General features: G+C 56.4%; 1 protein-coding gene across 3 annotated transcripts in view; it reads right to left on the bottom strand.

The window, feature by feature from the left end:
- TFDP1 (transcription factor Dp-1) overlaps window positions 1–9070 on the bottom strand; it is a 40133-nt gene extending 31063 nt beyond the window's left edge. The window contains exons 1-2 of one of the 3 annotated variants that reach the window (XM_047082091.1): window positions 8983–9070; window positions 8225–8296 (exon numbers count right to left, since the gene is read on the bottom strand). In XM_047082091.1, the coding sequence (XP_046938047.1) occupies window positions 8225–8236 (12 nt within the window). In that variant the 5' untranslated portion in view covers window positions 8237–8296; window positions 8983–9070. Of the gene's footprint in view, window positions 1–1002; window positions 1147–8224; window positions 8297–8982 lie in introns of those variants that run through there. The other 2 variants (XM_047082083.1, XM_047082099.1) reach the window with 2 other exon arrangements.
- Between the last annotated feature and the right edge of the window lie 3740 nt (window positions 9071–12810).

Genomic DNA, 12810 nt, shown 5'->3' with positions numbered 1-12810 from the left:
GGACCAAGGTCAGGAGCTAAAACACACCAAGGGACCCTGGGTGCTCAACGGTAAAGGAGCACCCCCAGACACCCTGTCTCTGGGCGCCTGCCGACCCCCTGCACCCCAACTCATTCCCAAGCTCAGGCCCTAAGGAGGAGCCGGTCCCCTCAGCCACACTAGGAGTGGGGTTCTCCCCGGAGCTCTGGTTAGAACAGAAGTGTGTGTGCGAACAGAGGAGAGACCCAGGCCCGCGGTGAGCTCCCAAGTCCTTCAGAGCCACTGGCCTGTTCTCAGGACCCACCCGGTGCTGCCAGGCTGGACCACACGTACAATGTGGCTGGCACTTCCACCTTCACTGCCCTGAGAGGAAGGTACACTTGTCACTTTCGTTCCGCAGATGAGTCCCCAACCCCCAGAGAAGACTCTGCCTGAGGCTGCCCCACAAGCACGAGGGAGAGCTGGGCTCAGAGCACAGAGCGCGGATCCACTGGGAATCGCTGTGTCTGTCCTGACACGGAAACCGGTTCCAGGAAATACCCATGGTCCCGTGGCTTCACGTGCACTCGGACACACCCGCCATCCCATGGAAAGCAGAGGACTAACACAGCCAGAGGTGGAGACGTTTTCTGTTCGTAGAGTAGCCTTATTTTATTGGCTAATTTAAAAATTAACAACACACCGATCTGACTTCTCTTCTGGAAAAATTATTACTTTCTCCCTTTCAGAAAGAACCCAACTTTCCTTTTAACAAAAACCAAGTCACAGAGGCCAGGAGCTCGAACAAGTACCACTGTCCTTCACAACCTCCAAGGGCCCAGGTGGGCTGCAGCCACAGGGATGGACAGACAGGACAGCCCCATCCCCTACCACCAGCCTTTTCCTTCCCAGGGGAAGGAGAGCTCAAAAACAGAGTGAGCACCATTTCTCGGACCACTGTCCACACAAGAGCCATACACAGTGACCCAGGATGCACGAGAGGTCAGAGTGTCCAGGATCCAAGAAACTGACTTGCACACTCACCAAATGCTCAGCCCTCCTGCCCCCAGAGTGAGACGTGGTCATGCACCTCCATGAGGGCCACTGTCCAATGTGTCAAGGGAAGAGGGGGCACATCCACAGGAGGGAGGCACCCACTTCCGGCTGGGAGGTGCTCTGCTGGCACCTAGGTCTACAGGCCAGGCTTTCAAAGCTCTCTGCGGTTGCAAAACCCCATGACATTGTTTAATTTTGTGACTTCCCTTCTGCTGGAGCTGTGCTTGTGCTGGGGGAGGGCACACCAAGGGCACCCTGAAATAAGGATGAGACACCTCATAACCCATAGCTATCCTAACTCATGGACTACTTTCTCAGATGACATTAAGGCAAATATCTTTTATAAGCTGCACATCATTCCTAACACGGCCCCTGAATTTTAAAAAAAGAACATGTTTCAGAACTGATACTGATGAAGGAACAATAAACACCTTCTAGACGAGCTGGCTTAATTTCGAAGTGCACCAGATCAAAGCCATGGCCGTGTATGACTTCATGACTGACGCCCACACTCAGCCTCGGAGCAAATTTGCAGACAAGGATTGAGGTCCTGTCAATACAGGTAGAATAAGATATTTTTCACTCAAATCCTCACTTTTCTGAAAAGCAAGTAAAACAAGAGAAACATAAGACCCCTTCAAGGTAATCCCAGTTATTAACACTTCCCAGCAGAGGAAGGAAGACATTGTGTAAGGCTGAAAAGATCTAGTGGGCTATACTTACGCTGCACAGTCATGTGCCCAGGAAGTTACAAGAGTACTGACCACTAACCTCAACTTGGGCCTCAGAGAGTCCTGGTGATCTCACTGAATGAGGATGAACATATACACACTCACCAATCAAATGCAGGAAACTCGCTTAAACTACCTAAGAACTGTCTGTACCTAACGTTAAAATTCAAACTGCAAATTCAAGGTGTATTTCCTGTATGTTTATGTCGAAATCGTTTTATATTCACAACCCTTACTAAAACGACAAAAGCAAACCTAATGTTAACATTCTGCCATGAAATCACCAACGAAGGCTGAACATCGTTAATTTATACAGCACGGATACAAGTCAACAGGAAATAAACACCAGGACAGAAAGCGAACACAGGAGATGCTTTTCAACTCACAAAGTAACATATTCTAAAAGGAAAAGATTCAACTTCTATATCCAGAAATGCAAGGTAAAAAACACAATTTAAAATTTTACCTGCAAATGGACCAAGTTTTGTGGGCTTTTAAATTGTGATCCAACTGAATTTCAAAAAGGGGTCGTTACAATGAGTTCCCCCACAATGTGATAAAAGTATAAACTGGCACAATCATTCTGACAAGTTACCTGACATCTCAAAGACACAGCACATGTATCTGCCCGCCCGTGTCCATTCATGCCCGCCTATGCCCACCCGCCTGTGTCCACACACGCTCGCCCATGCCCACACATGCCCGTGCCCGCCCACACCCATGCACACACTCGCCTGCACACACTCATGCGTGTGCCCGCGCAGTTGCACGTCCAAGAACTCCTCCCTGGACATTATGATGGATCCACACAATGTGGAGATGTGGCCAGAAAGCCCCGAAAGCCCTGGCGCTGAAGGACGGAGACCTAGGGTGCGTCCACGCAGTGGGATGGGCTCTCCACGTTCCAGAAATCTGGGCAGAGTGCAGCAGGACTCTGCTGTGTGGTCCCTAAGCACCATTTATGCCGTGCCATGCATCATTAAAACCCTGGAAAACCTGCAAACTCTCTGAAAGGCCAGACTCAGTATCTCTTGATGTCTTTGTGTCCTTTGTCCCCTCCCCGGAAATGGCATCATGGACAAGCAACTCAAGCAAGCGGGCCATTCACGGAGGAAAGGCTCGCACCTACAGCAAAGGATTGGGGAGTAAATGTTCGTTTGAATTTACAATGACATGTTTAGGTCTGTAGCCGTTTTCATCTCCCAATTCACCTGTTTCAATAGCTGACCACCTACCACAGCCCAACATGCTGCATACATGCACAGCTGCTACTCCAGGCATGGCCCCAAGGAGCACGGTGTCCCGGCAAGACCTGCCTGGGGCATGACACCAGGTCACAGGACACTGAGGCACAGGGCACCTGGGGGGTGGCTGGGTGGGGCCTGGAGGTGGCTGGGGGCTCCTAAGGGGGTCTGGGGGGTGGCCTGGGGGCACTGGGGGGGACGCCTGGGGGTACTAGGGGGTGGTTGGGGGCCACCGGTGGGTGCCTGAGGGGGCATCACCCCTGATGCGGCCACACTCCACTTGTGTGCCCTCACCAAGCACCTCCCTGGCTGACCCAAGCCCTGTCCCTCCTAACAGACCCTGCAAAGCCCAACTCACAGGAAGCTGGCACTGAGTCCACACGAGAACGTTCTCAAGAGCACAGCTTTCCAGAAAGGCAGCTCTGTGAGGGAAGCATCACCCACAAGCCACACTACAAGCCAGGGCCGTTTCCTAGCGGCTTCGTGACAAGCCCAAGGCACAGAACTGACTCTAGGAGAAGGATGTCCCTTCCGTGTCCCTTGTGAATTTGACAGAACGCCTTCACTCGTACACCTGTTCCACAGCAACACACCCAGAGCGTCTCCTCATCAAGCTGCAGCTTTCTGCTCTCCACCCCACTCTGGCCCACGCAGAGCCCGTGTAAGAGTGAGCACACCACCACAGGGACCCGTGTGGGCTACACCCCCCTCCCCATGCCCACCGGGGAGTCACTGCCAGGACAGGACAGGCTGGTGCTCTGGGAGTTAGCGCCTGGTCCCACAATGCACTCCAACCAACACCGAGGGAGACGGCTCGGTGCTGCGTCACCACATTTATGTCTCCAGCCCTCATTTCACCCTCGAGGTCTGGAGCTGAAAACCATACCCAGTACATGTATTTGTAGATAAGCTCTTGGTCTCCTAGCGGTATTGAACCAGGCCTCAGTATCATTCCCCCAAAGCCTACATGGGACGCCTTCTGCGGCTCTCCAGAACACCTGTAGAGAATCTTCCATCACAGAACACAAAGCAGACTCACACCAGCTTGCACACAGGCGGACCAGCTCCCCCGCCAGGAGCTGGCAATGCACCGCCCCAGCCCAGGACTGGTCCCCCACTGCTCCCACACCTGCAGCCACCTCCTAACAGTGGCCCGCAAAGCGCCTCCGCGACCTTACAGACCGGCCAGCTGACTCCCCGTTCCTCACGGACCTGCAGGGTCTAGGGCCCACGGGGAGCTCATGCTCTGCCTGTGAAACACCCACGGGGCCATGCTGCACACACCCAGCTCGCACACGGGCATGTGTTCATGGCAGAGGTCCTCCCGTGACTTCACACAATGGCAGTTTCTCCTACAATGAGCATGTATTAAACAATTACAGTTTCTGGATCTTCTCTGAAGTTGCCATTTCCTTCAGGAGGCTTTCTTGGTGCTGAAAATGACTGTCTTCTCAGCCTGGCCAACCTCCCCAGCCGTGACCTGTGTTCACAGGAGCTGTGGCTGGCACAAAATTGAATTCAGATAGCTAGTTTCATAAATGAGTACAGCAATTACATTTCCCTCCTCCCCGAATGAGGAGACCCTATGATAGAGGGACAGGCCCACGGCTGTGAGCAGAGACCCACACGGTCCCAGGGTGGTAACTGAAATGCAAGCCGCTGTGGGCCCTGCCCAGCTGGGACTCTGAGCAGAAACATCGCCCGTGATGCACATCTAAGGAGGGTCCCAAAGCTTCAGGGCTGACAGCAGGAGGAAGCCTGCATGCGGTGAGGGGGTCTTGCGTGAACGCTGGTAAGAGGCTCCGAGGCCGGTCTCTGTCGGCACTGACAGCCAGGTGTCAGCCTTGAAGGCTGTCGGGACCACAGGAGGAACTGCCGTCACTGTGCAGCCAGCCTCTACGGCCAGGGAGCTCCCGCCCCAGATCCCAGGACCGGCCAGTACTCTACGAAATTCTGGAAGCAGCCCCCAAAACCGTTGCTTGTGACCACTTCTGGGAGTGACCAGACCCCAGCTCACCACATGCTTCTGCACCAGATGAGTTTTCTCACCTCCACACCAGGTACAAATACTGACTTTGGATTTTTACTATCTGAATTCTTCATCGCCAGCACATACCGACGTAATCGGAATAAATGAACGTCAAAGACCTCGGGCCCACTTGGTCGTTGCTTCCCAGCTGGCTCCTTGGAGACAGGCAGCAGGTCTCCACCCTCACATGCTGCCCCGGCCAGAGTAAAGCTGGGGACACGGGAGGGCAGAAGGGGCCTTGCCACAAGGACACCCAACTGCAGCCCACTCACTGCAGCCATGCACCCCTCCAGGTGAAGAGACACGCTTGCAAGATAAAAGGCCAGCTACTAATTACCAGGGAATCAGGCTGCTTTTCACATGTTGCTAGAAAACGCAAGGCTTTTTTAAGCAGAGGAATTACAGTGTTGTGTCTTGATTTCCTTTTTAAACACATACAAATCTTTATGTGTAAAGACACAAAGTGCAGTCGGTGCCAGAGCACCTAGGCTCCAGGTCCAGGCTCCTGGAGCCCCACACACCCACCTCCAAGCTCTTCCTGACCTCCCATCTCCATGAAACAGCACTGTTTCCTCATGGGCCCCGGCCCCCAGTCACCCCTGCCCTGCCTTCCCATGCCCCAGCCCAGTGACCCGCCCCCAGGTCCCCCCCATGCCCTCCTGTCCCAGAGCGCCCCCCCATCCCTACTCCTGGCCCCTCCGTGCCCCAGCCTCCCATGCCTCCCCACTGCCCCTAGACCCCTGCCTCTAGACCTCCTGTCCCCAGGGCCCCCGCATAATCCCCCTGGGTCCCCTCCATGTCCTCAGTCCCCCTCCGGACCCCTTGCCCCCAGGCCTCCCCATGCCCCCAACTCAGCCCTTCACCCATGCCCTAAGCACCCCAACTCGTCTGCCATCTCCCACCATCAGGAGCTTCAGGAGAGCAGAACAGCACACCGTGCTCCCCGCTGGGCACAGGCACTCCACAAATAGCAAAGGACGACAGGATGGACACGTGAACAAAACCAGCAGGCCACCCTCGACTCAGGCATTTCCACCTTGTGCCCAAAGGCCAAGAACTGAGGCAGGCACATAGCACACAGAAACCAGGGGGCCTGGCTCCTGTCAACTCCGAATTGAAACACACCTACTATACGAGTGAAAAGATACAAGTCTTTCCAGCATCAAGCCCCTCCACCAGAGACGCAGGTTGCAGGGTTAGCCTGCAACAGTAGTCTGCGTGCCTAGATGCCCACCCAGGCCACAGCGTGGCCCACGGCTCACTGTCAGGACAGCCATCACTGTCGCCGGCCCCACGCCCACCACCCCAAGTCAACAGGCTCAAGCCGTCCGCCTATTTCCTGGGCAGCACCCCCAAAACCTGCAGGGGCTCCTGGGCCTCCACTGGAGGGAGGAAGCTGCCGTGCCACCTTCCCTCATCCTCCGCATCCTCCGCACCAAGTCTGCTTGGCTGAGCCCTCGCCTGTCTCCTAAACTTGTTCTCCTTCACGGTGACCCCTAGGACCTAACTCCAGCCCCCTCCTGCCTTCCAGAGACCCCAGAACTCTGTAAAGCCGGGGTCCCAGCCCACGCTCTCCAACCCGAGGGGCTGGGCTCCCGCCTGTGCTTAGGCTTTGACTCTACATTGAGCTCCAACTGCTGACACTGTCCACGACTCCCCACCACTGGCTGCCAGAGTCACCTGCCCAAACTTAGACGTCACACCCCACGTAAGGCAGCTGACAAAAGGCTAAATGCCTTTCCCTGGACCACGACCCCATTCCAGTCCAGTCCACCAGCCCTGCTGAGACCTGGTTCCAGCCACACCTGACGTCCCCAGCTGTCGGGACTGGGAAAGCACTTCATTTCTGCTTCTCCTCACACCACCTGTCAGCCCAAACGGCTCCACTATGCTCATAGCGCCCAAGCCTCCACCGCGCCACCCCTCGTGCTGCAACAAAGGACGGTGCAGAGGCTGCTTCTGTGACCGTCAGAGGAGATGGCAGTGGCCTTGACTGTCTTTGCATCCCCAGAGGCCACCACGAACTCCAGTCACTCAGTTAATAAAGAAACGTGGTTCCCAGAACGCACAATCTGCGCTCTGGCACAGGCTCCCTCCGACACACCGACATCACCTGCCCCTGAGCACATACCACTGCCGGGCATCCTTGGGGGATAATTCCCAGAGAAAAGGGCATGGCCACCAACAAATGTAACCAGAGGCGATAACCTCAGCCTTGAGTCGCGTACGGATCATGACTTGAACCTCAGCCACAGCGCGTGGGATGCAGTATGTATTCACACACTCTCTGCCGGACTAACCCCAGTGCTGGAGAGTGGGAGCCTACACGAGTGCGTGCCCAACCGTCACTGAGAGCGAGCCACATGTTCACTTAGGCTTTCCGGAGAACGTTAAAACCTCTGAACCGAAGGTAAGGCTTACACCTATGATTTGGTTCCACAGACGTGAGACACGTTTTCTCTACATCTCATGTTCTGGGCAGACGCAGCTCATCTGGACCGTACCTGCAACCTGTGCAACAGGTAAGAGACACGCAGCCCCCTTCCCCTGATGCTGACAAGACAGCACACCCCCAGAGGCACAGAAGGTAGGCCTGGGCGGGAGAAAGCGCAGCAAAGAACTACGGGATCAATAAAACACACTATTTTTGAACCTAAAAGCCAGTTTCTTGGAAAAAGTTTCAAAAAATTATTCAGTGTATTCTACAGTTTTGTGACAAATCCAGAAAAAGCTAAAGTAGAATTTTTCACAATTCATGAGTCACCAAATTTCATTTTTCTGAGGAAAAAAAAGGCGGGGGGGGGGGCCAAAGCAAGTGCTTACCGCTTTATGGATGAAAGGTGAATTAACTGCCTACACCCCACACAGAACAGGTGCTCAGGGTCACTGCACACATGACCAGCCCTAGTCTGGGCACCTGACCTCACCTAAGGGTGTCATTCTACATAGCAATGGAACTAGAATTCACGCGGCCTGCAAAGACTAAGAAAGTCCGTGGTGTCAGGCGCTGCAGAAGCGAGACACGCACGTCCACAGAGCCCACCGGGTTCCGTACATCCTTCCACCTTGAACCCGTTTCACCTGCTCCAAGGTCTGAACAGAAACTGCACCGCAGCTTGTGCGTCATGGCGCCGAACCAGGTGGGGAAAGTACGAAGGACGTGGTGCCAGGGAAACGTGTCTGTGGCACGAAGCAGATATACTTACATCTTTTGCCATGTTACCAGATCCGTGAAGTCGATGCTATAAACGTTCACCCTCCAGAGAAGACTAATTTTCCTGGTAAGAAAGAACGAAAACCAAGAAATGAGTAAGAACAGAAAACCAAGTGAATAAACCATCCACGCCTGGCCCCCCGGAACCGCCACCCCCAAGGGACCCTCCGGGTGGCAGGAGCCCTGCTTTCCAGACCCGCAGCCCACCCTGGGGGCAGCTGCCCGCCGGCGCCGCCCGAGAGCAAATACAGCCCCCCCCTACACCCCGCCCGGCCCACACAAAGACCCTGCCACCCCCGGTCCCCCCCGCACCCCCCGCCACCGTGACAGGTGGTCTTCCGGCCCAGCGGGCCTGTCACCCGGCCGCCGCCGCAGCCGCCGCCGCCGCGCGCGCGCGCGCCTCCCGCGCCGGAACCGGCAGTCGGGTCAGCGCCGCCCCCACCCCGCGCCGCGCCCGCGGGGGCCCCGACCCCGCGCTCGGGCCGACCCCGGCCCCCGACCCCGCCGGGCGCTCGCGCCGCTGCTCCGCGGGACGCCCGCCCGCAGGCCCCGCCCGGGACCCCGACCCCCGACCCGACCGCGACCCCGCCGGGCCACCCCGGAGTCCCCGACGGCGGCGCGGGAGCGGGGCGCCCGGGGCCCAAGGCGCGGGAGCCGCGGAGCCGGCGCGCACACGCGGCGGGACGGCGGCGGGACCGGGGCGGGCGCCCCGCGCGCCTGCGCCCCCCGCGGGACCCCGGCCCGCCGCACCTGGCTCGCTCCGGCGCGCGGGCACGGGCGGGGTCCCGGCGGCGCGCTCGGCCCCGGGGTCCCTGCCCTGCGAGGCGCCGGCGCGCGGGGCTCACCCTGCGAGCGGGCGTCGGGCGGCGTGACGTGCGCGGCGCGGCGACGTGACGTGGGCGGCGGGCCGGCTCCCGCAGCGCGCCTGCGCGCCTTTTCGCGCCTTCGCCGCCCTCCTCCTCCTCCTCCTCCCGCCGGTGCGGCCCGCGCGCGCTCCGAGGGGGATGGGCTCAGCGCGGGCGGGTGCGGGTGAGTGTGCGCGTGCGCGCCGGGCGGGGACCGAGACGCAGAGCCTGGCGCGGAGACGCCGCGGTGCGCGCGCTCTTGGAGAGGGGATGGAGGTGTGCGCACACCTGGATCGGAGCCGGAGGTGTGCACGTTTCGGTGTGCGCGCACACTGGGAGAAGAGTCGGCGGAGTGTACGTGCCGGTGTACGTGCCGGTGTGCGTGCACGCTCAGAGAGGGGTCGGAGGTGGGCGCACACCTAGGGAAGGGCCGGGAGTGTGCACATGCCAGTGTGCGCACAGACTTGGAGAGGCGCCAGGTGTGTGCAGGGGTGGAGGAGAGAGAGGGTCCACGGGCATACGCCAGGGAGAGAGGAGGCCAGGTGTGTGCACGTGCACATGAGTGTATTTGTGGGTGTGTGTTCATGCAGGCGGAAGGAGGGTAGATTTTGTGCGCACAGGCGTTTACGTGGAGAGGGGGGTTGGAGTGTGCACGTGCAGGCGTGCATGCCCTTGGAGGAGAGAGGCGGAGGTGTGTGGACGTTTTGATAGAGGCCAGCTGTGTGCATGTGTGATTGCACACAGAGGAAGAAAGGCCGGGTGTGTGCTCACGTGGAGAAGAGGTGGGCAGTGTATGTGTACACGTGTGCACGCGTGCTTGTGGAAGAGAAAGGCCAGCTGGGTTTGTGCCGTGACTGTATTTGCGCATGTGCCGTGTAGGTGCACAGAGAAGATTGGGGGTGCGTGCCCACAGTGCAGAGGGCCCTGCCCACCTGGTGTCCACCTGTCCCTGCGGGGCCAGCGATCATGCCCACACCCAGCCTGAGCCCGAGTCCCCACATCCCGGTGGGGTGCTCAGGAGGAAAATCAGGCAGCCAGTTTTCTCCTCATCGCTGGGTGGGCCTGGTGCACCCCAGGCTCTGGAGACTTCTCCCTGGAGCCCACCACCGGCAGGGCCAGGGCCCCCAGGGGCTAGAGACCCAGCAGAGGGCCGGCTGGAGTCCAAAGTTCAGGGCTGCAGCATAGTGTGCAGTGAGGAGCACAGCGCAAAGGCCTCTCTGCCCTGTGGGGGCAGCTGTGGTTCCGTTTCACGTCTAGTGCTGCTTCCCTGCCTGCTGCCTGACCAGCCACCTCACCTGTTAACACCACACTCAGCATTGGTTTCTTCTGGAAGACAGCAGAATGCTGCACCTTCTTTGTGCTGATTAGCACACAATGGGCACCAAAGAAACGTGGATGGTGGAGGTGATGGGGAGAGGCAGTCCTGTAAATTCCTGCCTGGAGGACGTCGTACTTCTCTGCTGGTGCAGCTTATACAGTTCTTGGTCCCTTAGCAGGTCCCTGGGGTATCCGAACCCACAACCTCCGTGTTGTTCCTCCAGTGGTCACATGTCCTAGCTCCATTCTCCTTGCACAGTATGTCTTTATTTTTTGCTGTATTTGAGTATTTGCCCACAGGCTAGAGGCCCCACTTCAGCCCTTGGACCCTGTACATGGTGCATCAAGCCTCTCGGTGAGAGCTGGGGGCTCAGAAAGAGAGAGGATCAGAATCTTAATCCCCCCACGAATTCAAGATTCTGGTCATTCCACAATATTCACACAAGACAGCCACCCCCAGTACTCTAAGTGATGTCTGTAGAGCAATCACGGCAGTGAGTGAGACAATGCTGAACTCGCAAGAGCTACCATGGCAGTGAGACAGCTCGAGAGGCCCTGGTTTCCTCGGGGAAAGAGCAAAAAATTGGAGTTGTTTTTTGCCTCTCGCTGAACACCTATTTGTGTTCCAAGGTAGCATAATTCCTAAAATTTTTGGTTGAAGATCCAAATGTTTGTGGCCACTGCCCTGCCTTGAAGTCTCTAGACTAAATTGCAGAAATGCCTGTTTCCTGATGAGCAGTGAGCCTGTGACTGCCTGCGTCCACCTGACCCCCCAGTGTCCACTCTCTATCTGGGGCGGGGGTTGTTCGGGAAGCATGACTTCTAGCCATGCTTTCATTCGGGCTTTGACTTACCCACACCTCAGTAGCTGGCATTCAGCCATGATTGTCATGCAGGCTACCGCGTGAAAGTGGTTCTGTTCCGTGTTCATGAGAACAAAATGATTAGATCCTTTCCAGAAGTCCTCCTCTCCCAGAAGCTCCCTTTTTCTTTGTGTACCTGCCCTGTTGAGTCTCAGGGCATGGTACAAACCCTTACCCCTGCACCCCTACCCCCATTAAACTGCCCTTTATGGACAGAACAGTTTCTAATCCCTGGAAAATTGTAATGCTAAGTGTTTGTTAAATACCTGATTTGCCTTTGGTTCCCTCCTTGATGACACTGGTCCTGTCTTCAGCAGTTTCCTGTTTTCCACCTTCTTGGGTCACTGTGGCCATGGTGACATCAAGAGGTGGGAAGACAGAGGCTCATGGGAGGTATGTAGGAGAATGTTCCCAATATGGACAAGTGACATTTTCTCATTCTTTGGTAAAACATACGGACATCTTTAGAAAACTTTGCTCATTGTGTGTTTCATAAAATAGAAGTAAATCAGTGTGCCTACTTCACCTGGAGGGACATCCCTGGCCCTCTCCAGAGAGGGCACTGCTTCCAAGCCCCACTGACAGATTCTGTAGCCACCACCCTTCCACCCCCACACATAGAGGCACCCGACTCGTCCTATGTCATGATTCATTTTGAAAATGTCTGGTCAAATTCAAAGTCCCCCTCTTGGGAGGAGGGCCAGTCCTGGACCCTCTTGGGTACGATGCTCCCAGCACTTACTCACATCTTAAAAGACTTGCACGCTCGTTTTCAGGCTGAAGCCCCAGCCCTTTGGCAAGAAGTCCTCAGATCTGACAGATTCTAGACCAAGGCATCTAACTCACTCCGATTATCTCCCCAGCCTGTTTACTGCTTGGACACATGTCCTTTACTCCTCCCCTGCAATGTTCTCTGGCTTCTGCGGTGAGAGAAATCCCCATCCGTCTTCGCTTTTTAACTACACAGTCCTTCTAGAGAGCTCGTTCTGTGAGACTTCACACTACCCTGGCTCAGAAGTCGACAAGATTCGGGGTGCCTGGGGGGCCCAGTCAGTTAAGCATCCGACCCTTGATTTTGGCTCAGGTCAGGATCTCACGGTTTGTGCAGATCTCTGCACTGATAGCATAGAGGCTGCTTGGGATTCCCTCTCTCCCTCTCTCTCTGCCCCTCCCCCACTTGCTCTCTGTCTCTCTCTCTCTCTCTCTCAAAATAAATTTTAAAAACTTAAAAAAAAAAGATGTCAACAAGATTCTTTTCTATGGACTCCTACAATGTGAGGTGGAAATACCCATGTCCCCCTATGTCATTTCCTTCCTCCATAGAATCCAGCTACTGTCACGGGGCATGAAAGCACCAGAGAATATGGCGGTTTGGGGAAACTTGACCTTATGTACCACTGAGTGCCTCCAGCCACTTCCCTGCTACCTATCCGTTTACCTCCCAGGTCAGAGAGGGGCCCCCAGCCCACCTGCCACAACGAAGCTGACAGGAAGAGTCAGACAGCCTCGGATAATCTTCAGCCCCTCTGATGCTCAGATGCCTCTAGCTGAGA

This window comes from Lynx rufus, unplaced genomic scaffold, assembly GCF_022079265.1.
Source record: "Lynx rufus isolate CCGP_SWC_20201006 ecotype Redwood Valley unplaced genomic scaffold, mLynRuf1.p SCAF_1, whole genome shotgun sequence".
Classification (NCBI taxonomy): Eukaryota; Metazoa; Chordata; class Mammalia; order Carnivora; family Felidae; genus Lynx; species Lynx rufus.
Note: the sequence above shows the minus strand (reverse complement) of the source record. Positions and strands in the feature narration are given on the sequence as shown.